This window comes from Corvus kubaryi, unplaced genomic scaffold, assembly GCF_017639235.1.
Source record: "Corvus kubaryi isolate FWS band 111438036 unplaced genomic scaffold, C.kubaryi_AGA036_p1.0 split1-37374, whole genome shotgun sequence".
Classification (NCBI taxonomy): Eukaryota; Metazoa; Chordata; class Aves; order Passeriformes; family Corvidae; genus Corvus; species Corvus kubaryi.
The window spans coordinates 1,463,982-1,489,017 of record NW_024582079.1 but is presented as its reverse complement, the minus strand read 5'-3'; the positions used below and the strand labels follow the sequence as shown (position 1 = coordinate 1,489,017).

Genomic DNA, 25,036 nt, shown 5'->3' with positions numbered 1-25,036 from the left:
CTTCCTTCCTTCCTGCCTTCCTTCCTGCCTTCCTGCCTTCCTGCCTTCCTGCCTTCCTGCCTGCCTGCCTTCCTTCCTGCCTGCCTGCCTTCCTTCCTTCCTTCCTTCCTTCCTGCCTGCCTTCCTGCCTTCCTGCCTTCCTGCCTTCCTGCCTGCCTGCCTGCCTTCCTTCCTGCCTTCCTGCCTTCCTTCCTGCCTTCCTGCCTTCCTGCCTGCCTGCCTGCCTTCCTGCCTTCCTGCCTGCCTTCCTGCCTTCCTTCCTGCCTTCCTGCCTTCCTTCCCTCCCACACCATACACTGTCTTGCCACGACGCTGTCTCTCTGAAAGAAGACATCTCCCCTCTCCAAATGTCCCATCTTATTCCAAGACAAGGAGCCCCACCAGCCCTCTCCACTGCCATGTGCCGTCACTGGGCCAGCCTTGGGTCCCTTGTGGTCCAAGGGCGCTGGAGAAGGAGATGCTCCCTGTGCATCCTGTGCCCCATGGAACTGCCAGAGTCCTGGCACGGCGGAGCAGCTCCAAGTGCTGTTCTGGTTTAACACACTCCAGCTCTGGCCACAGGAGCCTATAGATCTCTATCTATGCATTTATATATGCACTTGGTCTGTAGGTTTTCCGTTACTCCAGGGGTGACTTCCTGAACATCCCCCAAGTGCAGAGCTTAACAGCTTCTTGCCGAGCTGTCAGTCATCCTTCCCACGGCATGTACAGTGCTCTCTCCTCCAGAGCGAGGATGACGAAGGTGATGACAGGCATTTTTCTTGCTCTCACTTCCTGGACAGATGGGAAAAAAAATTCCTTCCATCTCAGCTTTCCATGCAAAGGATGGATCCCCCTGAAGGGTGCTAAAGCAGGATGTCTGAAGTACAGCCAGCGAAGGCTGGAATCATCATCTGACCCCAGATGAAGGTGAAGGATGTATCAGACATGGCTTGTGACCCATCCTGCTCTAAGATGGACTCCAAGAGCTGAAATGGGATGAAGATTTGGCCTTAAATTGCAGTTTCACTGAACTGACAGATTCAGTGAAAGCTGATGGTCTTGACATTGCTGGGATGACACAGGAAGGAAAGCAGGCACTTGGAAGCTGTGCCTAGTGAGAAGTCCTTGTACAGAGAAGCCAAGAGGTACCCAAGTCCTAATGGGACCTGCAGGATGCAACAGTTCACATGAAACCTTGGGGTCAGAGCTGGCAGGTGACTCTGAAGTCTTCAGTTTGGGCTCTGTCCCTGGCCTGCTACAGGTTTGGATGCTCAGCCATCCTGATGCTGCAGCCCACCTTGGCCATGCTCAGGGTGTCCCACCAGACCACCCCCTGGCAGAGCACCCACCATCCATAACCAGCAGGTGCTTTTTCCCCCTTCCAAACATTTCTTGGGCTTCTGTGGGTCAACCCAAATGGTGCCTCTTGCTGGCAAAATCCCACTGGCAATACCAAGAGTGAAACCAAGACAAACCCCATTTCCAGAGGGACGCAGTCTGTGCCACCTGACACAAACCCCACTGCACATCCACAGCCAGGCAATGCTGAGGAGAGGAGATCCAGTGTTTTCACCCAAACATTGAGGACTTTGGACACTGAGGAAATGTAAGCAGGTTTTTTGGCAGAGCGGCCAACTGGCCCCTTGCCCCAGCTACAGCTGTGCAGGATTTTTTGCAATGCGTACCAGCTCACACACATTTAAGCCTGTGCACACATTTCCCTCCAGCTCCCAGTTATCCCAAGTAATCTGCTGCTAGGAAAACACGGAGAGTAGCGCAGACAGGCAGCTGAGCTAGCTAGAAACGGATATGATTCAGACATATGGACAAAAAGATGACGATTTTCTGTCTCATTCCCAGCTTCCAACCCTCCTATGCCCCAGATACGAAACCTTCATGAAGTTCTTATCCATGCTGGCCCTGCAGCCCTAAAAAGATCCTGCTCAAGTGGTGGGTGCTGTGGTGGGATCAACCTCGCCTGCCTGGCAGACGCTCTGTGCTGGGCCTCTCCACACGGGCGCCTTTGCCAGTGACAAAATGTGGCACAGCAAGAAAATTCGTTGCGCTTGCAAGTTTTCCCTGTGCTCTGTTCGCAGGGGCTTTGCTGGATTTGGAGCTGTTTGCCTCCCCATGCTCCTCCCGGCTTGCAGCCGTGCCCGGCGCTCAGCACCCAAATCCTTATGAAATGGCCCCACAGGCTCCAAGCAGCGAGTCCTGGGGCACCCAATTCCCGCCCGGGGCAGGGGGAGAAGGGGGTGGTGGGGATTAAGTTTGAATGGGGGCTGTCTGCCCCTGCCCAGTTCCTGGGAGGATGCAGTGAGCAGCCCCAGCCCCACGTGTGTCCACACTGGGCAAGAAGAGGCTGTTGCCACCGCCCAAGTGCAGGCAGCACCTTCCGCAGCTGGCTAAAATCAAGCTTTTATCTTTGGAAAAGGCGGCTGGAGCCGGGCAGACCTCCCCCAGGAGGACCTGCCATCCGTTCACCCCGAGGGCAGCAGAACCAGCCCATCCCACGGCCGGGTACCACGGGGACTCCATCCCGCCTGGAAAGCGCGTCCCACCCCCGCGGTGCCCACTGCTGCTGGAACTAGCTGCGACCCACCCCGGGCTACCAGGTCCCGGGGACAGCCCCGCCGAGCTGGTGCCCCGAGCCAGCGGCGCTGGCCTGGCGAGAGAAGGTCAAATGGCTCGGAGTGTCCCTGCGGGGTGGGCAGAGCGGGGAGGGCAGCGGAACGAAACGGGGCCTTTGCCTTGCACAATCCGTAAAGGATCCATCCTGCTGCCTGCCAAGCCGAGAGACAGACCTCGTGTCCCCAGCATGGGTGGCACGGCCAGGGGAGGTCATGTCCCTGACGCAGGGGACAGGGGACATCGCCTGGGAAGAAGTTCTGCGGAGCTGGAAGGTGCGACCCTGCCGAGCCCCGAGGAGGACCCCCACGTCCCTCCGCGTCCCCGCCATGTGTCATCGCTGTGCCTCCCACGCCCCACATCGGACACCCGGGTGCCGGCAGAGGGACCCGACACCTGCCCCGCTCATTGCTGGAGACAAACCCCGCTCAGCCCCGGCTCTGCGCGCCCCATCGCCCACCCTTCGCCCCCCATCGCGCCCACGGGGGGTCTGGGCATGCACGCCCAGGCCCCCCCTGTGCACCCCGGACCCCTGTGCACCCCCTGCGCGCTGCCGCCCCCCGGCACCCCGGACACCCCCAGATCCCAACACCCCCACTGCACTCTGCTCTGTGTGCCCACACAACCTCCTTCCCCCGGCACTTCTGCATTGGCACCCCCCGGCCCCCGCCCGGAGCCCCCCGGTCCCTGCCTCCCCTGCCCCCCCAGCCCGACCGTACCCGCGGTGCCGGTGCCGGTGCCGCCTCCCCGCGCAGCCCGACTGCACCGGGGAGGAGGCGGCGGGCAGGAAAGTTGCGGCAGCTCCGCCCTCGGAGCGGGCCCGGGGGGGCGGCGGGCGGGGGCCGGGGCCGGGGGGTGGCGGGTCCCGCAGGCGCTGCCCCTGCCCGCCCCGACAGACCGACCGACAGACCGGACGGGACGGGTCCCCCTCCGCCCGGCGACTCTGGCAGCCGCCCCGCCGCCCCCGATGTCCCGACTCCGCCGCTTCTCGTCCCGGCTGGGTCTGCCCTCAGCCCGCTGCGGGATGGTGGGGGGGAGGGAAGCCTGGACATCCCCTTCCCCAGCCCGGGGCATCCCCTTCCCCAGCTCTCCGCATCCCCTTCCTGGTCCGGGGCATTCCCGTATCCCATTCTGGGGCATCCCTCTCTCCCAGCCCTGCACATCCCCCTTAACATTGCTGAGCATCCTCTTACCCATCCCGGGGCACCCCCTCTCCCAGCCCTTCACCCTTTTTCCATCCTCCCACCTGCAGCACCTCACGTTTCAGATGCTGCTGGAGATGTGGGGTCTCCCCTTTCCACAGCTTTCCCCAGTGCCTGAAGTTCTGAGGCACTTGGCGGAAGGCAAAAATCCAGAGACAACAATCCAGCACCGGTGCCGCTGCTCTGGGGACCTCCTGAAACCCCTCTGCCTGGCTGCTCCCAGTCATAAGGGGACCACGGTCCTGGGCAAGATGATTCCTGGGCAGCCAGCACCACGTCCCACCTCCACCACCCCACTGGGGCTGCAGAGTTCCCTGGCTGCAGGTTGAGACCGCCCTCACCCCCTTCCCATGCCTGTCCACACCTCAGGATGAGCTCTTGGCTTGATTTTTTGCCTTTCTAATTTCCTTTCTTCCTGCCCCTCTGTGCTTTTTTGTGCTTTCCTGGTTTTTGGGAGAGCCTGGCTCTGGCTCTGCAGCCCCCAGGGAGTGAAACCTTCTCTTCCTTTTATTTGCACACCAGACAGAGAAACCTGTCCTGCCTCCTGCATCTCCCAGCCGCTGCCTCTACCCGGGGCTCCTGCACTCCCCAGCCTGCCCCAAGAGGTGCCAACCAGCCCGGGCCGCCGTGCCGGATATTTGAGAGCAGCCAGCCTGGCCTTGGGCTGCTGGATGGGGACCAAAGGGGCACCTGGGACCCGCCTGGGTGGGTCCACACTGCTCAAGGTGGGGCACCCGTTTGGCTCCCGGCTCCCAGGGCCAGCCCTGCACCACTCTGGGTGTGGATGGATGCACCCTCTTCTCCTGCAGAAACTGGAAGGGGTGGAGGTTCCTACACCTGCAGACAGCTGAAGAGAAGAGGAGCAAACCCCTGACATCCCCCAGGGATGCTCCTGCAAACAGCTTGCTGCAGGAACAGCCCTACTGCCACTTGTGAGGGCACCTTCCCTTTCCTCTCGTCTGCACTGAACCAAACCTCTCTTTCCCAAACCTGCAGGCTTCCTGCAAGGTCCCAGAGCTGCTCCCAGCACTCAGGACCCTCAGTGACATCCTGCCTGGAGGCTCTGGAAAGTCTGACGGGTCCTGCAGGCAGTGGCTGGTGGTGATCTCACTTGGAGGGGGAGGAAACGGGACAGACAAACTCTTTCCAACAAACCTGTTGAGTTACTTTAAAATTCCAGGCTGGCAGCAAAAGTGCTGGATGGCGGCGCGGATTAGGAAAATGCTGAGCCTGGACAGAGTCAGGCCTGACCTTTCCCCACCGCAGATCTGCCATCCCGGAGCAGTGAGAAATGGGAAGACTATTTGGGTTCATCTGGTTTGTGTGCTGAGCCCTGAAACACGATGCTGCTGGAGCAGCTGTGAGCCAAAGGGCTTGGCTGAGCTTCCCAGCCTGTGTCCCATCCAGGAGCCGCTGGTTTTGAGGATGTCTGACACTGCAAAAAGGCAGGGAGGGAGGGGATTCTGGACAGCGGGTTCATGTCGTGCATCCCCAGCTGGTCCCACCCCATCCCACCCAATCCTGGGGGCTGCTTTGGGAAAAGCAGGCTCTGAGCTGAGCAGCAGCATCCGATAACGCCATCCCACGGGGACAGGGACACACCTGCCTCGGCGCCGTGTGGCAGCTGAGATAACAGCTGGGCAGGAGCAAAATAGAAAGGAGGGGGGAAGCGGGGTTTAAAAATGGGTCCAGTGCCTGTAAGAGGATGGATTCTGTGGGAGCATCTCCCACAGGGACGTGGGGCAGTCCAGGCATGGAGCAGCCACAGTAACCCTAGATATGAACCTGTATTTGTGTCACTGTGGCTGAAGGGACAGTCATGGGCGGAGAGGAACAGCTGTGGCACGGGGCTGTGAAGTGAGGCGATGGCAGGGAGCATTGTAGGAACCAACCAGCCTGAAATAAAGCGCTTAGTTTTTAAACCAGGGGCTGACAGAAATGGCCCAAAGCCATGTGAGGGATGCTTGGCCATCCCCAATGAATGGAGAAGAGGTGTCCCTGTCCCAGACAGTGCCACAGGAGCCGGTCCCGATCACTCTGCCTTGGGCAGGATCCCACCAAGCCCCATGGCCAGGGTGAGGGCTGGGAAGTCCATCCTGTTCATGCCTGCTTAGGGATGGATTGAGTTGCTGGAGACGGTGGGAACCCGCCTGCTGCCTTCCCACCCCCCTCCCGAGAAAAGCCACAGATTCCTCCTTATTTTTAAGGCCAGAGAGATCATCTCAAGCTAAAATAGTCCCAGCAGCTCTGCTGGAAGCCTGGGACCTCTAACCCAGGGGAAGTCCTGCCCTGGGAAGAGCTGGGTGTTCTCACCAGGAGAACAGCAGCGCCTTTCTAGGGGGGACAGTGGCCAAAGGGGGTTTCTCTTACCTGCTTTCCTTGGCTCAAAGTCAGGGTTGATGAGAACCCGTTGGATCTTCACCACTTTCCACTCCTGGCTGGGGTTGGCCGTGGGGCTGTCTGCTGTTGGGGGCAGCTCTGGGGCAGACCCAGGGCACTTGAGGGGGGCTGCAGGCTCATCCAGCAGGGCCAGGCTGCTGCCATTCGATGGGGGTTGTGGTGCATCCCCATTGAGCCCCCCGGGGTCCCTCTGGCAGCTCCCACTTGATTTCCCTCCCAGCAGTCCCATCCGTGCCTCCTGCTCGCCTGGCTCAGAGGCCGGAGCATCCCGGAGCTGATGGCAGCTCTGCCCCTCTCTGCTCCCCCTCTCCTGCCAACAGCTGCTGTCCCCCTCAGTGTCCCCCTTGGCTGTCCCACAGACACAGGGGAGCTGCGCAGACTCGCCAGACATGGCGCAGCTGGGCTGGGGGTGGAGGCAGAACTGCTGGAGCCTTGTCCTCAGCATCTTCACTGCTTTCCCTCGCTGGCGCTCCACGGCCTTTCCAAACAGCTCTGCATGGCCAGAGGGATGGATCCTCCCTCAGAGCATGGGCAGCATGAGAGGGAGGGCAGCCACGTGCCGGGCACGAGCTCTGCTTTACTACTCTTGCTGGCAGGAAGATCAGGCACGATGCCACTGGAGCAGGCAGGATTTGGAGACCCAGACAGAGGGATGTGTCCAGGGGAGACAGGCCAGCAAGGAGGATTTTGCAGGAATTTCTCTTTTCCAGGCAGAGCACCAGCATCCAAGGACCTGTGTGAAGGGAAGGGGGAGCGTTGAGGATGCTTGTGTTTGCACTGATTCCCTATGGCCACAGACATCGGAGCAGCTCCCGGCAGCCCCAGCCTGAACTCCAGCTCCAGCACCACTCCCCATGAGGAAGGACCCCCTGAGATGCAAAGGCCATTTGGAAATGCCCCAACACCGTGCTCCCCACCCCAGCACCCTCGTCCATCCGTCCTCGCCCTGGGGACAGCACCCATGGCTGAAGCCGTGCCCGGCTCCCCTCTCTGTCAGCCCAGATGAGGCTGTGGCCACCCCTGTTAGTGGTCAGTGCTGGGCCACTACCGGTCTGGAGCTGGGAGTGTTCAGGGAAGAGCCCGATCCCTGAGGATGTTGCTCAGGGTTATCAGGAACAAAAAAGGAAAATTTCCAGCATCCAGCCAACAAACCCGTGTTTAACCATTGAGTGACTCATGCGGCATCAGGACAAGCGCAGACAGACCCACTTCCCTCCTGCCAAGCATAAATCCTGCTGGGATGACGAACCCACGCACCAACACAGACGAGTTATCAGCTGGGAGAGGGGGATGTCATCACTCCCAGGACAGGATATGGGTTACGGAGTACGGAAATTCCTGTGAGTCCTTTGCTCGCACAGCATCACCCAGCCCTGCTCGCAGCCAGGCTGGTCCCAGGGAAGCGCCTTTGGGAGATCCACAGCACCCACGGCGCATGGACCATGATGGATTTCCCAGCCTAACAGCCAGCTGAGGAGGAAAAGGGGTTTCTGCTCATCCCAAACCCTTCCCTGAATTATTGGGAGGTTTTTCAGTGAAATAAGAAAAGCCCCCAGATCAACATCACAGGTTAAGCTCTGCCAGGAATACACCCTGCAGCTTCCTCAGGGCTCACACAGCTTCTCTGCAAAACTTTTCCTGTCCTTAACAAGGTTATTTTGGAAAAGAAGGCAGATTAGAGAGCAGGCACTTGGGCATTTCCCAAACACAAGGCTGCATTTTTTGGAGAATGCCCAAAGGAAATCTTCTGCCCTTTCTGCAATCCTTCCTCCTTCCTCACTCTGCTGCAATTATTCAGCAGAGATTTGCAAAGAGAACCTGGGGAGAAAATGTCAATGTTTCTCTCTGAAAAAGAAATTTCACCCTCCTGTTTACGTAATTTGGGGGCTCAATAGTTCCAGGAAGCCACCCACATCTTTCCTTAGAAACATGGCAAGTTGTTGGAGCTGGAGAGAGCTGGCTTATCTCAAACGAGGACAAAGTGAAAGTTGCCAAAAATAGCCCCAGCCCAGGCTGGATCGGCAGAGATCCTCTCAGGGTGGATCGCACTCCCTCGCCCTATCCCTAGGGAGCAGGTTTCTTGGGCAGCACAACTCATGGCCATCCTACACCGGAGCTGCCTTGGTAGTTTGCTGGGGGAGCTGGTCCCTCCCTGAGAACCGTCTCGCAGAGCCGCCCCCTTCCATCCGGGAGCGCTTCCACCTCCTGGCAGTGACGCCCACGGCCCCGGTGTTCCCCAGGCAAACCCCTCCTCGGTGAGACCCGAGCAGTTCCTCGGTGTTCCCTGAGGACGCGCTGCTGGGACGGGGCCGCCCACGGCTCCGAAACACTGACTCAGGCATCTGCTGCCTCGCTGGGGGCCAGCCTGGGCCCCGCACGGCGGCGGAGCTACGGAGAGCAGCCTCCTTCCCCCCGGGACACAGCTCCTGGGCTCTAGCAGCAGCACAGGACGGGAATATTTATGAGTAACGTGGATCTCTAGCAAAAGCTGTTGGGCTGATCCCTGTTGGAATACCAGCCAAGCGGGATGGGTGAATGTGCCTCGGGTGCATCGCTGCACTGGCAGGAACAAGCAGCAACACCAGCCATAGCCACAAAACCAGGCTGAGATAGCCCTGCCTGCAAACAAAGGCTGTAAAGAGGGATGAAGGTCGTTTCATGGACCATTTCAGGGGTGCAGCTCCAGAGGATGCCGCAACTGAGCATCAAAACCCAGCTCAGAGTCCCAACAAGCAGCTGCTCACCATGCCCATCCGAGAGGCTCCTCATGCTTCCTGATGGCAGCAAGTCCCTACGAGAAGCTGCAAAATGGTGCTGGGAAGGGAATAATAACAACAACAACAACAACAAAATCCTTCAATTCACAAAGTGCTGAAATCTGGCAGCAAGGAGACCTTTTGCTCAACTTCTCTTCCTGCCCACTCGCTGGCGAGTGATGCACAGCCCCCCCACCTGCCTTTCTCACACCCTGTCACCCTCCCCCCCCGCTATTGAAAAAAGGAAAACTAAAGTTAACTTTCCACGTCCCACACAAATATTTTTGGCAGGCGTTGCTGGCATTCAGGCTGCTGAGCCCAGGGGAGACAGGGTCTGCAGAAAGTCTTCGTCTCCATCTGCTCCCGGCACCCGGCTGGGGGTCCGCAGTGCCTGGGTTGGTCTGTCCCAAACACAGCGCAGGGACAGGAGGTGGCATAGCTGTAAAAAAATGGGGGGCACCTCCAGGACAGCCCTGGGGACCGTGAGTGGCCCGGCCACGGGAGCGCCATGAAGTGCGGGGGACAGATTCACACCCAAGCTTTGGCTCCATCCCCGCTTTCCCCTGTTGTTCTCAGTCACATCCCTGCCCCAAGCTGGATTTTCATCACCATGAAACAAGCCGGGAAAGGGTGCGAAAACTGTCCCCAGCACAGCAGGGGCTCTCGGGTTTCCCCGGGTCAGGCAGCGGGTCGCTGTCACTCAGGCAGGACCCTGCTGCCCAGACTTGCAGTCCCCAGCTCCAGTCACAAGATCGGCCCTGTCCCTTTCCAAAATAGCCCAGCCGCAATGCATACATCTGGGGAGCTTTACACCTCCCCTGTGCCAGCAGCTGAACGTCCCCTCAGGGGAGCTGGACACCTTCCTTCCCCACGTGGTGCCTTCTTCCCGTGGCAGCTCCCCTCAGTGGCACCGCAGGCAAGGAGACTGGGTGGCTGCCTCCCCCAAGGGCAACCCCACATCCCTGTGGATTCCGTGTCTCTGTAAGGGAGTGCTGCCCTCACAGCTGATACCGGAGACACCTCGGGTGTCGCTGTGCGCAGACACTCTCCCATCTGTTGCAATCCAATCCCTCCCAGCTCCCTGGATACCTGGCCAGGACGGCTGAGCTGTGTGCTGGGGGAAGGCACAGCCGAGCTGCCTGTGGGGTGATCCCCCTAGCACAAGGACCCCACTGCTAAACTCCAAAGCCCTGCACGGCTAGGGCCAGTGTGGCATCACCTGTGCCACCCCAATATCCTTCTACGGGAGAGCCAGACTGCCTACAGCCAGGAGGGGATGGCAACAGGGGGGAGTGCAGGATGGATCAAGGGAAGCCTTCTCTGACAAGGCCCAATGTCCAGGGAAGGGACTCAAGGAAAGTGGGATGGGGTGTGATTGCTTCCCTTGGCATGACAGGGGATCCCTGCTCCCTGTGGAGCAAGACCTGGGAGTGTGGACAGGGATGGCTTCATCCTGGCTTCAGCCTGGCAGGCGAGGCCAGGGCTGGCAAGCACAGCAGCCGGCAGCGTGCTGGGGAAAACAAAAGCCTTTTGCAGGGCTGATTTACTACCTTGACGGAAACCAGGATGGAAAAAACAACATTCCTGAACGCCTGTCCCCGTGCAACCCCTGCGGTCCCCAGCACCCCAGCCTGCCTGTGGGGACACGGGCTGCTGGTCCCGGCAGGTGGGTGCCCTGTGCCCTCATTCCCTGCCCACAGCTGGTGGGGAGAGGCAGCAGAAGGAATGCTGGGGAAGGGCACGGGGGCTGCGGGGCGCCAGGGGAGCTGTCATGATTAAGCAGCGAGCGAAGCGAGGGAGGAGGAGGACAGTGGCATCCCGGCCAGCTGGACCATGTCCCCTCCCTCTCCACCCCACGCTGGAAGGAAGGGCTGGATGAGGGCCGACTGTATCCTCTGCACTGCTGCTCCTCACGCCAGCCCTGCGCTTTTGCCTCCAGGTTCAGGGAGGAGTGGAGTCCTCCCCAGGCAGCTCCCCTGCGAGCAGACGCTCCCAAGCACTGAGGAGGGCTGGGGAGCAGGATGGGAGCTGAGGAAGGGGATGCTGGCCCCTTGGAGGGCAGCACGGTGCAGGCCGGGCTGCACTCAGGGTGAAATGTATTTTGTACCCCAGCACAGCCGTCCCAGCCCAGCCCCAGAGGGTGTTCGCCCCACTCCACCACCCCCGCTCTCATGAGGGTTTTGGTCAGGTTTTGGTGCTCAGCACACCCATTCCCCTCCTCCCACTGCTCAGCCCACATCCCAGCCCCAGTCTGGGGGGCTCCAAGACACCCCGGTGCTCCAGGGGGATTTGCATTCATCGAACACCAGTCTGTGCACTCCAGCCAAGCGACACTGATCCTGCTCTGCCCTCCTGGCTGGGCTCAGAACTGAATCTACCCCTTCCTGTCATCCCTGAGGGGCCCATCTGACCTGGGGGTCCCAACCAGACAATCCTGGGAGCTGCCCATGCCCCGACTGCACGACAACCCCAAGCAGGGCAGGTCCCAGCCTGTCCTGCCCTTTGCTCAGCTTGAACCCTGACCCCAGCTCCAGCTGCTGCATTCCAGGGAATGAGGACAACCCCAGCCCGGCTCTCACAGCTGCCTCAAGCCCTTCTCAGTGCAGTTTTGGGGAGCAAAGTACCAGGTTTGCCATGTCCCACCAGCTCAGCCCAAGGTGCCACTGGGGAAGTGGCCAGCCCCAGGAACCTCTGGCCACTGCTGCTGTGGGACAGAGGGAGGTCAGCTGGAGCCTCAGCAGATCACTACAGGAAGCCAGGGATGAAACTGCAGCTCAGCCTTTTCAAAGCTCAAGTGAAATGTAAAAACCAGAGAGGTCCAAGAGAGACGATGAACTGAAAGATCAAGCTCTGGTCAGTGGTGGCACAGCTGTCCCCGTAACTGGCACCAGCATGGTTGCAAATTGAGCTGGATTGGCAAGCCAGGTTCTGGCAGCTTTTGGGTCCACACCTCCCTGTCTACCTGGGGCAGCTCACCTTCACCACCCATCCTGCAGGAACATCCCGGCTGTGCAGCCACCGGCTCTCTGGCACAGCAGGTCCCACATGCAAATTTCCCCTCAGAGCTCCAGCAGCAGCTGCCGGAGGGAGAGAAGGGAGGGCGGGCTGGCACAGTGGCGCCTTCACGCATTTCCCAAGCAATACCAGTGCACATTTCCTGGGGGAGGAGTGGAGGAACTCTCACTGAACAAAATCCTACTCCTGCAGGCGAGCACTGTGGGGATGGGGTCACCCCTGGATATCAGTAGCCTGTTGGTGGTTGTGCCAAAAAACCCGTGTGGGTGGGGAGGATGAGGCAGCCTCTGCAGTGGGGTTGGGGTTCACCCCGCAGTGGGGTTGGGACTCATCCCACAGCCATGAGATGAGTGGGATGAACTTTCTTGCAGTGGAGTTAGGGCTCATCCTGCAGCCCCGTAGGCCCCAGGGAGCTCAGCCTCAGCAGACATAAAGCACAAGACAGTAACTAAGCAGAAAAGCCCACAGGGGCTCGAAAATCCAGTTTAAACAACCTCTGAGCATTCAGGGCTGCCCGAGCTGGGACGGCTGACAGTTGGAGCATCTCAACCCCTCAGGGTCCAAAGCAGGCTGCAAAACTTCCCAGGTAATCCTGGGGGCTGGCACAGCCGCTGCTGGATTTCACAGCCACGTTTAACATTGTCACAACCCTGTCCAGGTCCTCCTGGACAGACAAACGAGGGGCCATGACCTGGGGCTGTCAGGATCAGGGCACACGACCTGCTGGTGCAGAGATCCAAGGTCAGTGGCAGACCTGACAGCTCAGCCAAGGTTTGCTGAGCCCGCAGCTCTGTCCTCCCCACTGTGACCCCCTCCACCATCACCTCCAGGCATCCCTGAGGCCCTAAAGCTCCCTGAAGAACAGAACTGTGCTGCTAAGAAACAGGGAGCAGCTCCCTGCTGGCTCTCAAACCTGCTGCCCTGGCTGGTGTTTTGGCCCCCATCTCTGATCCTGGGGAGGCAGGATGGGAACTGGGAGTAGAGATGGATGCACACAGCCTGGGAACTGCCAGGATGAAGGACATTCTAACAGCACAGTGACAGAGTGCACACAAGTACAGGGTTTGGCCCCTCCGAGCCCCACGGGCAGCGCTCGGGTCTGTCCATGGGAAACAAAGAGCATCCCGGGGAAGGGAGTGTTTTCTTTCCAGACCAGGAAAGCAGCCAAACCCCAGCACATGCCCATTCCCAGGCCTTGGCCCCAGCAGCACAGCAGGCTGGTGGCCTTGGGACATGCGGTCCTTTCCCATCTCAGCCCAAGGCTGAGAGCCCAGCCAGTCCAGGCGAGGCAGGAGAGCAGCCCTGCTGCTTGCCGGGGCTCCGGTGGCCCTGAGGCCAGGGCAGGGCCACCAGCCATCGCTACTCAGAGGGGTCCCCAAGCATTTGGGATGGGGCTGTGTGTGTGTGTGCTCAGCAGTCTGGCTCTCCTTCTGGCAAAACCGCTTGTGCAGTAGGAATAAACATGCCGAGGACACATCCAAGCCAGTGCAAACAGCCCCTGACCGAGCTGCTCTCTCCCAACGCTCTGTTTTTCTTTCTCTGCTTTTCCTCTCCTCTCTTAACCCCTTCAGGAGCCCGGGGGACCTGCGCCGGCAGCCCTGGGACCTGCTGGAGCCAAACCCCATGAATCTCTGGGACTCTGACCACAAGGAAGGGCTGGGACACGCATGAGGTTCCAGGGTCCCCCCAGGGCACAGGGCTGGTTTTGCTGCCCTCAAGTCCTCTGGCTGTCGTTCCTCTCCCTCTTCTTCCCCCAGCTCGTTCCTCCCCTCCACAGCTCATCCTTTCCCCAGCGGCTCCAGAGGGTCCTGGGGAAAAGGGCTGCTCCCCCCCCCAGCTCACCCAGCCAAGCACAGGCTGGATGCTGGCAGGGGGCACCTCATCCTGGGCAGGACAGAGGAGCCAGGAGACACGCACGGTGAGGAGAGAACTCCAGGGAAGCCCACCCCCACCCTCCGCTCTGCCGGGAGCCCCCTCCCTCCTGGAGCTTGCTGTGTTCGTCTCCTGTGACACCGCCCTGTCCCCGTGGTCATCCAGAGCCATGCCCAGCCAGCATCCCTCTGGGATGGCCAGGGAGCTCAGGGCACCTCTGGCGAGCCCAGGGATGCTCGCACTCGCCACGCTCACCTCTTTCCCTTTCCCTTTTCTCCCGTGGGGAAATAAAGCTGGCTGCTTTCCATGTGCTCCAGCTAAGCCCGGGAGGGGTCACGTCCTCGCTGCCCCCGCTGTGCCCGGAGCCCGGGGTCCCGGCCGGGAGCTGGGGCCGGCAGCGCCCGGGTCTCCTCGCCTGCTCCGCTCCAGCCGCGCGCGCAGGGCAGGGTGAACGGGGGGAGAGGGGAGGGAGGAGGGGAGGGGGGAAATGAAACTTTAATAGCACAGAGCCCCTTTTGTTTCCCAGCATATGGGATATTTCATACATGCTGAAGGCATTAACCACCTATATTCTTCAAGCGCTGGCGGCAGCTGGGAGCACAGCCCCGCGCTCAGCTCGGGGCACGGTGTCTGTCCTGGGGGGCTGCAGCAAGCAGGCCCCCTCCCTGGCACCCCTCTCTGGAAGCGGGAACACCCTAAATTACAGCCTGGAAAACTGCTCTGCTTCACCCAGGATCACCCCCTGCAGGGTTCTGTGCCCCCAAACTTGAGGCCAAGAAATGGATGTGCCTGTTTTTTGGACACGCTGTGAAGTGGGGGAAACTGACCCGACCATCCCTGGGGGTCTGAGACCCCAAACATCCCTCCTGTCCCTGGGACGTGGCAGAGCCCAAAGGTCCCATGGAACTGTGACTAACAGTGGCAGAGAGGGGCTGAGGAGGGCTGGTGCCATGTCCCCTCCCTGCCCGCATCCCGAGGACACAAGAGCATCCCTGGAGCAGCAGGTAGGCAAGGTGCTGACAGGGAAGGGCTGGAAAATACCCACGTGGGATATCCTCATGCTGTTCACCCATTTTCTCCCCTGTGTCTCCCTTCGTGGTGCCTGGGGATAGACCACAGTGCGTGTAAAATGGGTGACACCATCTTTGAGAGTAGGGAATGGACATCGCCAGGTCCTGAGCACAGACAGAGTGCAGACAGTCCTGAGCACTGCCACTGCCCCCTGCAGCCCCGACCAGGCACCTCAGTGTGGGATGGGGACAGCTCAGGTCCTTGGCACTGCATCTCTCCCTTATTGCCATAGAAAAGATGTTGGCTTCAGCCTTCTGGGCAGCAGAGGACATGTGCTGGTGGCAAAACTCCAAACGTGGTCTGAGATGGAGGGGGACACCTGTGTGCTCTGTTTTCACCAGATTGGGTGGATTCCTCAGCACTGGAGCTCTTCATTGGTGCCCACCCCCTTACTGGCACCCATGAAGGCTCCCAAAGTGGGTTCCTCTTCACCAGCCCTCATGATTTTGGCCAAGGAAGGCCTGAGCCCACTCATCCAGGGTGAAGGGACACATTGTCCATCCCACAGACCCGCAGCTCCACTTGTCCCTGAGCCCTCAACCCTGCACTACACAGGATGCCCAGTAAATCCTTACTTTGTCCAGTGTTTATCCAGTCACACTCTAATTTGAAATAAAAAACGCAGCCAGTAAAAGGCCTTTATAGCTCTTCAGAGCTCATAAACCGGCAGCGCTGGCGGACGGGGGCCAGATGATTGGGGGCTGCTAGGAAAATTTATTGCAGATTTCGGTAACTTAAACATTACAGCTCTGTGAGCCCCGGGACTGGTTTGCTGAGCAGCTCCCAGCGGCAGGGATGGAACAAGGGATGCTTTATTGGGGAAGGGAAGGGGGGGCTGACAGGTCTCACCCAGACCCACAGTTAACATCCACCCAGATTTAGACTGGCTCGTTTTTAAGGCAAGGCTTCGCACAGACTGAATCCGTCTTCACACCAGGAGGGAATGTGTGTCCAGGATCCTATCCTCATGTCCAGGGCTGCTGGACACAAGGCTGCATCACCCTGGGATGAAGACAGTCCTCAGGAGCATCCCAGGGAGACGATGAATGGGACTGTGCCAGCACCTCCTTGTGCCAAATCCCCTGGCTTGATGGGCAACGTTGCACCAAGCCCTGCCATGGGGCAGGAAGAGCCGGGATGGGCTGGCCAAGCTTGTCGTGGGAGTCTGTAGAATTTGGAGAGAATGAGAGGAAGCGGCTGGGGTGGGGAGCGTGCGAGGGAAGGCGAGTAGCAGGAGGGAAGGCATTTTTTCCTTGCCAGTGTCTTGGCTGATTCGGTGTGAACTGCTATAAATTTGTTCCTTATCTCTCAGGCCGTTTAATGTTTTCATGAAAAGAAAATAGTCTGCAGGAAAAAAAACCCGCTGATAAAAGATCCCTTTGGCATTGGGAGGAATGTTAAATGTCTCTAATCAGCAGGGTCTGGGGCTCGGAGTGCTCCCGGAGCTGGCAGGGAGCTGAGAAGTTGTGGAGACTGGGCAGTGCTTGGAGCAGACTCTCCCAGCACCCTGCCGGGTCTGGGGGGGAGCTGGCATCTGCCCCCCGGGTGCCCCTTGCACTAAGAGAGGGTTCAAGGAGATGTACACCAGGGACGTGTGTGGGGTAGAAGTGGCTTTGGCTGGGATGGCTCCAGCCACTTCACCCCGCAGGCTCCCACATGAATTAAAGCAAATACTGCCAGAAAGAATAAAAAGTGGGAATACGAGGCACAAATTCTATGGGAGAAAAGATAGGGATCCAAATCCTTCTTGGCTGCTGCCCAGGGCCAGGCAGGAGCATGGGCTGTGCCAGGGACTCCCCGTGTCTTTGCACCTCCAGGATCTGCATCCCTCGCCTGCGTCTGCACCTGTGGGGAGGCTGGGGGGAAGCCCCAGAGCCCCATGTGGCTGGAAGCACTCTTCCCAGGAAAGCTGGCCCACAGACCAGCTGCTGTTTGGATTTACAGTTGCAAAAGCAAATCCTGCATGAGTCCTCCTTGGGACAAACCTCCTGGCCCTTACTGACCGTGCCCTTGCTCCTGCTGAGGACTGGGATGCAGGGCTGGGGGCACGGGGGTCATGAGCATCCCTCTCTTCAGGATCAGGTACTGTCTGTTTGCACTTCCCATGGTGTGGGCACTGAGATATATCCCTGAGGCTTCTTCCTTCCTCCAATAATGGGTGATGCGACTACTGGCATCCCACAGGCTGGTGCATCCCCGACTGGCAGCATCCCCACCGTGTGGCCCTCTGAAGGCCATCCCACCCAGCAGCCTGAGGCCAGCAGAGCCATGGCACAGGGACACATGAGCCTCTGAGATGCAGCTTCACATCCAGGCTGGAAAACAAAAAAGGCAGCAAAAATGTGACTGCAAAGGGGATTTTTCAGGGTGGGAAGGAACACTGATGGGTTGCAAAGTCATCAGTCAGGGTTACTGGTGACTTTCCCCCCCCTTTTTTACCCCTTTTGGTAATGTTTCATTTTATACTCCAAGAGAGCAGAAATGCCATTTCAAATTAAAAAATCAAACCCTTCTGTTTCAACACACTCCCCAGCTCAACATCCTCATGCACCAACACACCCACATACCAGCTTTCCTCCCAAACACAGCCCTGGCCCAGCGGAGCCCGTTTCCAGGCAGCATTCCCCCTTGGCCAGTCCCATATCCCAGCATCCTGCCTCCCCTGCCAGCCCCACTCCCAGCCCCATCCCACCATCCACATCCCCTCTCCACAGGCAAACACATTTTCTTCCACATCCATCACGTGGAAGTAGGATGTGCGTTCTGGTGCCAGAACACGCACGGCCGGCCGCGCCAGCAGCGCCTGCACGGCTGCACAGAGCTGCTGCTGTGCTGGTTGATCGCAGTTGGCTTTTGTGGGACAGTTTTGTCTGCTCCTGGAGTGGTGGGGAGGAGCCAGGAGCTGGCACTTGCCGTCAACACTGACCTGCTGAAATTGGTGTGGTGCCAGGTGTCTCGCTCTTTGCTTGGACATATATCTGTGTGCCCACTCCCACCTTGCTGTGGGCTATTTTTGTGCTTTCAGAGGCAAAACCACACGTATTTTGTAAAGCTGGGGGTTGCCTGGCAGACTGGCAGCACCACTGGCATCACGATGGCAACATGGGATGAGAACAGTGAGCGTGCATTGGCCCTGGGCACCCGGCATCCTCCTGCCAAGGGATGTGGGCATGAGGGTCCCAGACTCTCATCTCTGTGAAGTGCCCAGTGGCAGCTCCCCTTGGACTCCAGGGCAGCCCCACTGCCGCTGCTTTTCCTGCCCTCTGGCAGATCCCTGTCCCGCCGCCGTCTGACTCTGACGCAGGCGGCTTGGCTTCCAGACGGGTCGTGCTCGCCCCGAGCCCCAGCCAAAAGAAAGCCCCATTGTTCAGCTCAGCAAGCGGGGCCCATGTGCCGGCTGACCCCACTGACCTCCACCACCCGAAAACACAGCCCCTGCTGTCCCATGGGTCAGGGCAGGCATGGGGACAGCGACAGGGACAGCCCCTGACACCACCACTTGGGTCAGGGTCAGTGCCCAGGGACACGGACATGGGTCACAGAGGGTGCAAGGGAATGGAGCTGCTCTGTCCTGCCAGAAGGGATGGACGGATGGATGGAGGGATGCTCTACAGCCAAACCTCTCATCTCATGGCTTTTTAAGATGGACAGAAATCACTGGGAAATAGTGGAGCTGCCAAGCTCACCAGGGTGGGATGGGGAGCGGGGCTGGCGCTGGACAAGCTGCTGCTAATGAGAAGCAGGTGGAGAGCCCGGCGTCGCCCCCCCAGTCCTCTCTCAGCCCTCAGGGTCAGCCTGTATTTTCTTAAGTCCTGATTGCAGAGAAATTGGAGGCCTGTGTGCCAGTGGGGTCTGGTGTGCTCCAAAGCAAAGGAAGTCTGACAGGACCTGGGTTTAGGTTTGGGAACGATTGGAGAGTATTCTGGCACTTTACATCCTGGCTGAGCAGGGCACAGGACCCATGGGATGATGCCTGCCCTGATCCTGCTCCAGCAGGAGCATCCTAGTTGGGAATGGCAGCAGCCCATCCAACAGCACTCAACTCATCCCCAATTTGCATGCAGGAGAAGAGGAACCCCGAGCTGCTGAGCCAGAGAGGAAACGAGAGCAGAAAAATGCGATAAACAGCTGTAAAGCCCAGCCCTGGCTCTGTGCTGCTCCCGCCGTCGCGGGTCGGCCTCTCAGACTGTTTATGGAAAGCCCAGTTTGCCGAGAAATCCATCTCCCGTTTCCTGTTGATCGCTGGGAGCCAAGGTCCCTCAGCCAAGGGCTGCCGCCGCCCGCGCACGTCTCGCTGTGAGACAGAGGAAGGGGCTGAGCACAGGGCAGTTCACAAGCTCGCGGGGACGGGGAAACGGTCCTGGGGGGCTGGAGAATCCCCTGGGAGCTGATCAAAGCTCTCTGGTGAGACAGGGCAACCCCAGCCCTTCTGGGACCCCTGGGCATGGAGGCATTGGGAATTCTCCCCCGGGCTACTCTGCACCAAAGGAGTGTGGGTGGGATGCTCACACCCACCTGCGGAGATCCAGGGCTGGGAATGTCCACCCGTTTCCAGCAACGACCCCTTCAGCCCTCGGTGTTCACCAAACACATCCAAGCCCCCAGCCTGGGGACAAGTGCTGGGTCCCCACCTTCACTCCCTTCCTGCTCCTGTGACCCCGCTGGCGGGCGTGGAGGGAGCTGCCGCTCCATGTCCGCTCGCTCAAGGCCAACACCATTGTTGGTGAAGCCGTGCCGGGTGGGAGCGGAGCCAGGGAGGGATGGAGCCGGAGCTGCAGATTCCGCCGCTCTTTACTGAGTCATCCACCCGCAGGAGCTGAGCAAGGCAGAGCTGGGTGCTGACCTGAAATCCAGCCGATCCTTTTCTCTGAATCAGGGCAGGGAGGAAGGGAAAAAGGTCGGGGGAAGGGGGGAGCAACGAGTGGGTTTTGGCTTCTCAAATCTCCCCTTTTTCCAGCTGCTCCAGAGAGAGATGGGGCCAAGACAGTGCCAGAGGGATGGAGAAAGGCTGCAGAGACTCATGATGGGGACAGACACAAGGAGATGACAGGCTGCAAGGAGAGGGAAGGGGCTGGGAGATGCCAGGGGTATGTGTGCCCATGTTTTCACTGGCTCATCCCAACTAATCCTTGGAGGAGGAGGAAGGAGGGAAAGAAACACCAAGAGCTTTCCACCCCCTCTGCCACGTCCCCTCCCTGAGCTGCGGTTCCCATTGGGCGGGAATGGGGATGCTCGCCCGGCATATGCCTGGTCCAGCTCCGAGCACGTGGCCGAATCTGAGACACCCCCCCAGGGGACAGTCCCATTCCAGCAGAGCTGGGGGCCAAGGGCAGATCTGGATCCTGCTGGCTCAGGAGGATGGCTGCACACCAAAAGCCATCTCTGAGTGGTCAAATGGGTAAAACAAGCCCATCCCATAGGCAGCTGAGCCTCCCCTCCCCACGCTGTCCCCTCCTCAAGCCCCAGCAGCAATCGCTGTTGCAGGAAATCCTGCCTCCAGCCCTTCCGAGGCCTCTCAGACCCCCCAGCAACGCCAGCACCAGAGCCAGGGAGAACACCCACCCCAGACCCACCCCATCCCTACCCCTGGGTTGCTCCCCATGAGCGGGGTGGGGGTCCATCAGCCCAGCTGGGGAGCTGGGGACCGTCACCCATGTGGTCACCAGCTGCTTGGAAATATTTCCCTGGCTCCGGGTTATATGTACAGATTTTTATAATTATTAGCCTTGGTAATTTACCGTAAAATATTTATTCTGGCTCATTCCAAGGCGTTTGATTCGTGTTGGGTCCGTACGGCTCGGGGGGGGGTTGTGTGGGGGGGTGTGCATGGGGAGCCACGCGGCCGTGCGGGGCTGGATGCTCGCTCCCATCCTGTATAAATATCCAAGTGGACGTGTGTGGCCCAGGGAAGAGACCCTGGTGGCAGCCAGGATTGGGGGTCCAGCTCGCCGTGCAGCTCCTCTCGCCCTCCTACTGCAATCCCAGCCACGCCAGCCCTGCGGGACACGGGGCAGGGGAGGGTGGAGGTGATGTCCTGCAGGGAGGGAATGTGGGGGTAAAGCACCCTGGCAAACCGCGATGAGGGCGGGTAGGTGGAGGTGGCAGGGAGGGACGAGGAGGAGGAGGAGGAGGAGGGTCCCGGGGGTGGCAGCGGCGATCCCAGCACGCCTGGGTGGTCGGCAGGGCTGGGCTGCTCGCGCCTGGCTGCGGAGGATGGGCTGGGAAGGTGGGAGCTGAGATGGGCTCTGTGCCGTGCTGAGCCCCGCCGTGAGAGGGGAGAGGACACCCCCAGCACCATTCCCTGCCTGCCCCGGCACTGGGATCCACGTCACGGCTCTCCAAGCCCCAGGGGCTCCATGAGCGGCGACCCCCATGACGCGCGGGGAGGCTCCAGCGATGAAACTCAACCCAGATGTGCAACAGCGGGAACCCTTTAACATTTCCCTGCTCTGTGCCTGGAGCTGGAAAGCCCTTCCAACAGCCCTGGCTCCCGAGTTTCTCCTCTCTCACTCCCCAAGTGTGCCCTGAAAAGGAGCTGCAGATATCGTCCCAGGGAGGGACAAGGGCAGGGACCTACTGGGGATGCTCCAGTATCTCTGGGCAGCGCCGAGATCATTGGGGAAGGCAGCAACCTGAAAGCACCAGCAAACAAACAGCACCGAGTCCCACAGGGCTTAAAATGACAAGAAGTATTAAAATGGTTGAAAAGTACAGATTATGTGGGCTGAGTTCCACCCCCACCGCAGTGCCAGCCCCTCGGCAGTGGGAATGTGCTGGTACCAGCATGGGATTTGCCGCTCCATGAGCTCAGACAAGTTTCATCTGCATTGACGTGGCCAGAAGCTGGATTTGCTCAAGGAAAAGTTTCCAGGACAGCCAGAATCACACTCATCTTGTCACCCTTTGCCCCCCTCAGAGTCTGGAGCCTTGTTTAGTGTCTGCCTTCACTTTTCCTTTGGGCTCAGCATCCCCTCACAGCCCTTCCTCATCCTCAGCCTCCTGACGCTGGAGGACACCCTAGCCTGCCTCCCAGCCTGCCTCCCAGCTGGCTCCTGCATTATTAAACCAGATCCTCCTTATCAGCCTTTATCTTTTTCCACTCATGCAAAACCTGCCTGGTTCTAGCTCTGCCAGCCATCGGTACTTCCATCAGGAGCCAGAGGGCATCGGGACACCCCTTCGGTGCTGCCACTCCTCTGGGGGTGGACAACCCACCGCTTCCCTGCCCCCAGAGCCCTGGGAAGCAGCCGCGACTCCCCCCGGGCTCAGAGCTGCTCTGACACCTGGTTTCAATAATGAGCGGCACGGGAAGGGACAAAGGCGCCTTGCAGGAGGGCAGCGGGATGCAGGATGAGGGGCTGGCAGGTGGGGCAGGAGGGGGGCTGCAGGGCTGGGATGAGGGGCATGCTACCGGGGACACCAGCCCAGAAGCTCTGCGGGGCTGGGGGGGCCCAGCTGCCCATCACCACATCTCTCTGATAAAACAGCACTCACAGAAAGGGGTTAACTGCAGGCACCGGAAAGCGGGGATTAATGGAAATTGGTTATAAGAATTTTCCCAGATGGAAGAAACATCTTTTCGTCATCTGTCCTTTGACATTTCAAGTGTATTTTGCATCCCCAGCATTTTCTGATTTGGGCTGTGACATTTAAATGGCCAATTTGTGTTTACAGTCTTAGGCGTTGTAAATATCTTATATATAAATGTCTTTGCATGTATAGGAGACATTCTATACATTTGTATCTTTGAAAAAAGAGCTATAAATCTTTACAGGAAAATGTAGATCTCCTACAAAAACATTTCTGTCAGCTTTGTAGTCACAGGGTAGATGAACATGTAACAGAAATACATTGACTTTTTCAGACACTGGGATTTAGTATTATTTTATCACAAAGTGTAAATATGTCACTTCAAAATCATGAGAGGCATTAAAAGAAATATTTTGCATGGCTTTTATTCAAGGACTTGCTGACTTGCACTGTCCCCCCCTCCAGTGGTCCCATGACAAGGATGCAGCAGTATCAGGGCTGCAGAGCCAAGGTCACGTCCCAGCAGCTGTGGGGGTGATGCAAAGGGACATGGCTCTCCAGCGGGGCCTGGCATGGCCACAGTCCCCTCCTGGCACACAGCACTGTGTGACACCACAGGGGGCCTCAGGCAGCTTTTGACTGCCCCAAATCTGACCTTCCATGGAGGGTCCCATCATCCCAGCAGGAGCATGACCACAGCCAGAGCCTCACCAGCAGCACCTCTGTCACCTCCCTGTCCATGACAAGATCACTTGGGAGGCCCCCAGCCTGGAGCAAAGGGCTGTGAAAGAAGGCAAAGCCATCACTGTGTTCGCAGTCCTGCCACAGTATGAAATATTTGCAATATCTGCTTTTACCCCCACCTGGACTGGGGATGCCTTTCTCAAGGGGGCAGGGGGCTCCTCCCATGGTCTGGGATCTCTGTTATTTATAGGGTGCAAACACAGCCTGCTTCTCCCTGTGAGAGAGCAGTTTCCATGGCCTGTCCTGACTCCTCCATGGATTTCAGAGCCAAAGTCCTGGACAGGGCAGTGCTTGCTGGGCTCTGGCCTTTTTGTGTGCCTCTTTGGAGGAGCAGAGATGGGAGGTGGTTACAGAGATGGGGGGATGACAGCGACATTTCTTCAACCTAAATTCATGGCATAGACATTCTTTGATTGAAATAATTCTGATTTCTACTAAGTCTCATTGTAAAGCTTGATTTAAATGTCGAGGCTCGGCAGGCTGTGAAGGCTGGGGACAGCACAGAGTGCTTGGAGGAGGAACCCATCCCACCCATAAACTGCTGAGCACCCCCACCTCCATCTGCTTTGAGGAGCCAACACAGGAGATGGCTTCCAAGTCATCCAAGAGGTTTCTGTCTTGTCCCCCTGCCCACTCTGCTCCCCAGATGGTGGAAGGCACAATATCCCTCTACAGGGGTTTGCATCCCAGCTATGCACGGAGCCAGGGCACTGCCGGCAGCAGGGCAGGAGGAGCTGGCTGGGGACAATGTGCACCCCAACTGCTGGCACTGCCACCTCATTCCCTGGCAAAACCCCCCTTCAACTCCTCCTTCCCACGGCTGGGGGTCTTCAGTCAAGTGGGGCACCTGGGGGTAGGATCCAGCCCCGGTCTGTACAGCTGTGCTGGGGACAAGGGAAGCGTTAGGATTAGGGTTAGATTGAGGGGACCACAGATCCCTGCATTCAGTGCCTGCATTCAGTGGCACATCCCCATGAGTTACCCCACTGCCTGTGGCCAGCAGCCTCCAGCACTCTGCCCAGCCAGGCCAGTCCTGCACCCTCTGCCAGCATCTCTCCTTCCCAGCACCCCTCCTGCCCGCACCTCTCCCTGCCTGCATCCCTCCTGGCAGCTGGGCGGGCTGAGGCACAACCAGCATTGCCTGACCCCATGTGAAGAGCAGCTCAGGCGCTGCTGGGGTCCATATCCCTCCTGCAGATATTTCCAGCAGGGATTCAGTGGCACATCCCCAACAGCCAGAAGGATACAGGACACGTTGGGGCATGGATGTGGGATGTGTCAGGACAAGGACACAGGACGTGTCAGGGCATGCTGCAGGATGAATCAAGGTGCGGAAAGCAGCCATCAGGGATGGACCCAGCCCCACAGCAGCTCGTGGGCTGGAAAGCCGGCCCTCACCATGGCCACTGTGGTCCTGCCTGCAGGCTGGGGCTGCCAAGGGCTTGGAGCATCCTCATCTTCCCCTCTGGGAACCCCAGGAAGCTGCTGACTCCCACCCACTGCCCCATGCAGTTCATGGAAGCTCAGACCTGGGCAGGGGCTGCCTTGGGGTCTCGTGGTAGGAGCCTGCAGGACAAGGCAGCAGCAGGGACAGCCCCGACAGCCCATGGCCACACCAGGGGAGCAGTCCAGGGGCAGTGAGGGTTTGAGTCCCGAGCAGGGATGCTTTGGGGTCCCGCTGCTCCTGGGGCCCTGCTGGCTGCAGCTGTCCAGCCCCTGGCCCTTGCCCAGCCCAGCAAGGATTTTGCCAACTGTGCACATTTTTGGCAGAAGCTAGAAAATATCACTGGTGCCAAGGCGGGTGACAGGCAGGGGCAACAGATCCTCCCTCACACA

At 59.0% G+C, this 25,036-nt stretch overlaps 1 protein-coding gene across 2 annotated transcripts in view; it reads right to left on the bottom strand.

Annotated features, from left to right (window-relative positions):
- The window catches only part of LOC121657760 (synaptopodin-like), a 22,399-nt gene extending 8,131 nt beyond the window's left edge, over positions 1-14,268 (bottom strand). Inside the window, exons 1-2 of one of the 2 annotated variants that reach the window (XM_042013825.1) lie at positions 14,111-14,268; positions 6,183-6,945 (exon numbers count right to left, since the gene is read on the bottom strand). In XM_042013825.1, the coding sequence (XP_041869759.1) occupies positions 6,183-6,657 (475 nt within the window). In that variant the 5' untranslated portion in view covers positions 6,658-6,945; positions 14,111-14,268. Of the gene's footprint in view, positions 1-3,329; positions 3,699-6,182; positions 6,946-14,110 lie in introns of those variants that run through there. The other variant, XM_042013826.1, reaches the window with a different exon arrangement.
- Between the last annotated feature and the right edge of the window lie 10,768 nt (positions 14,269-25,036).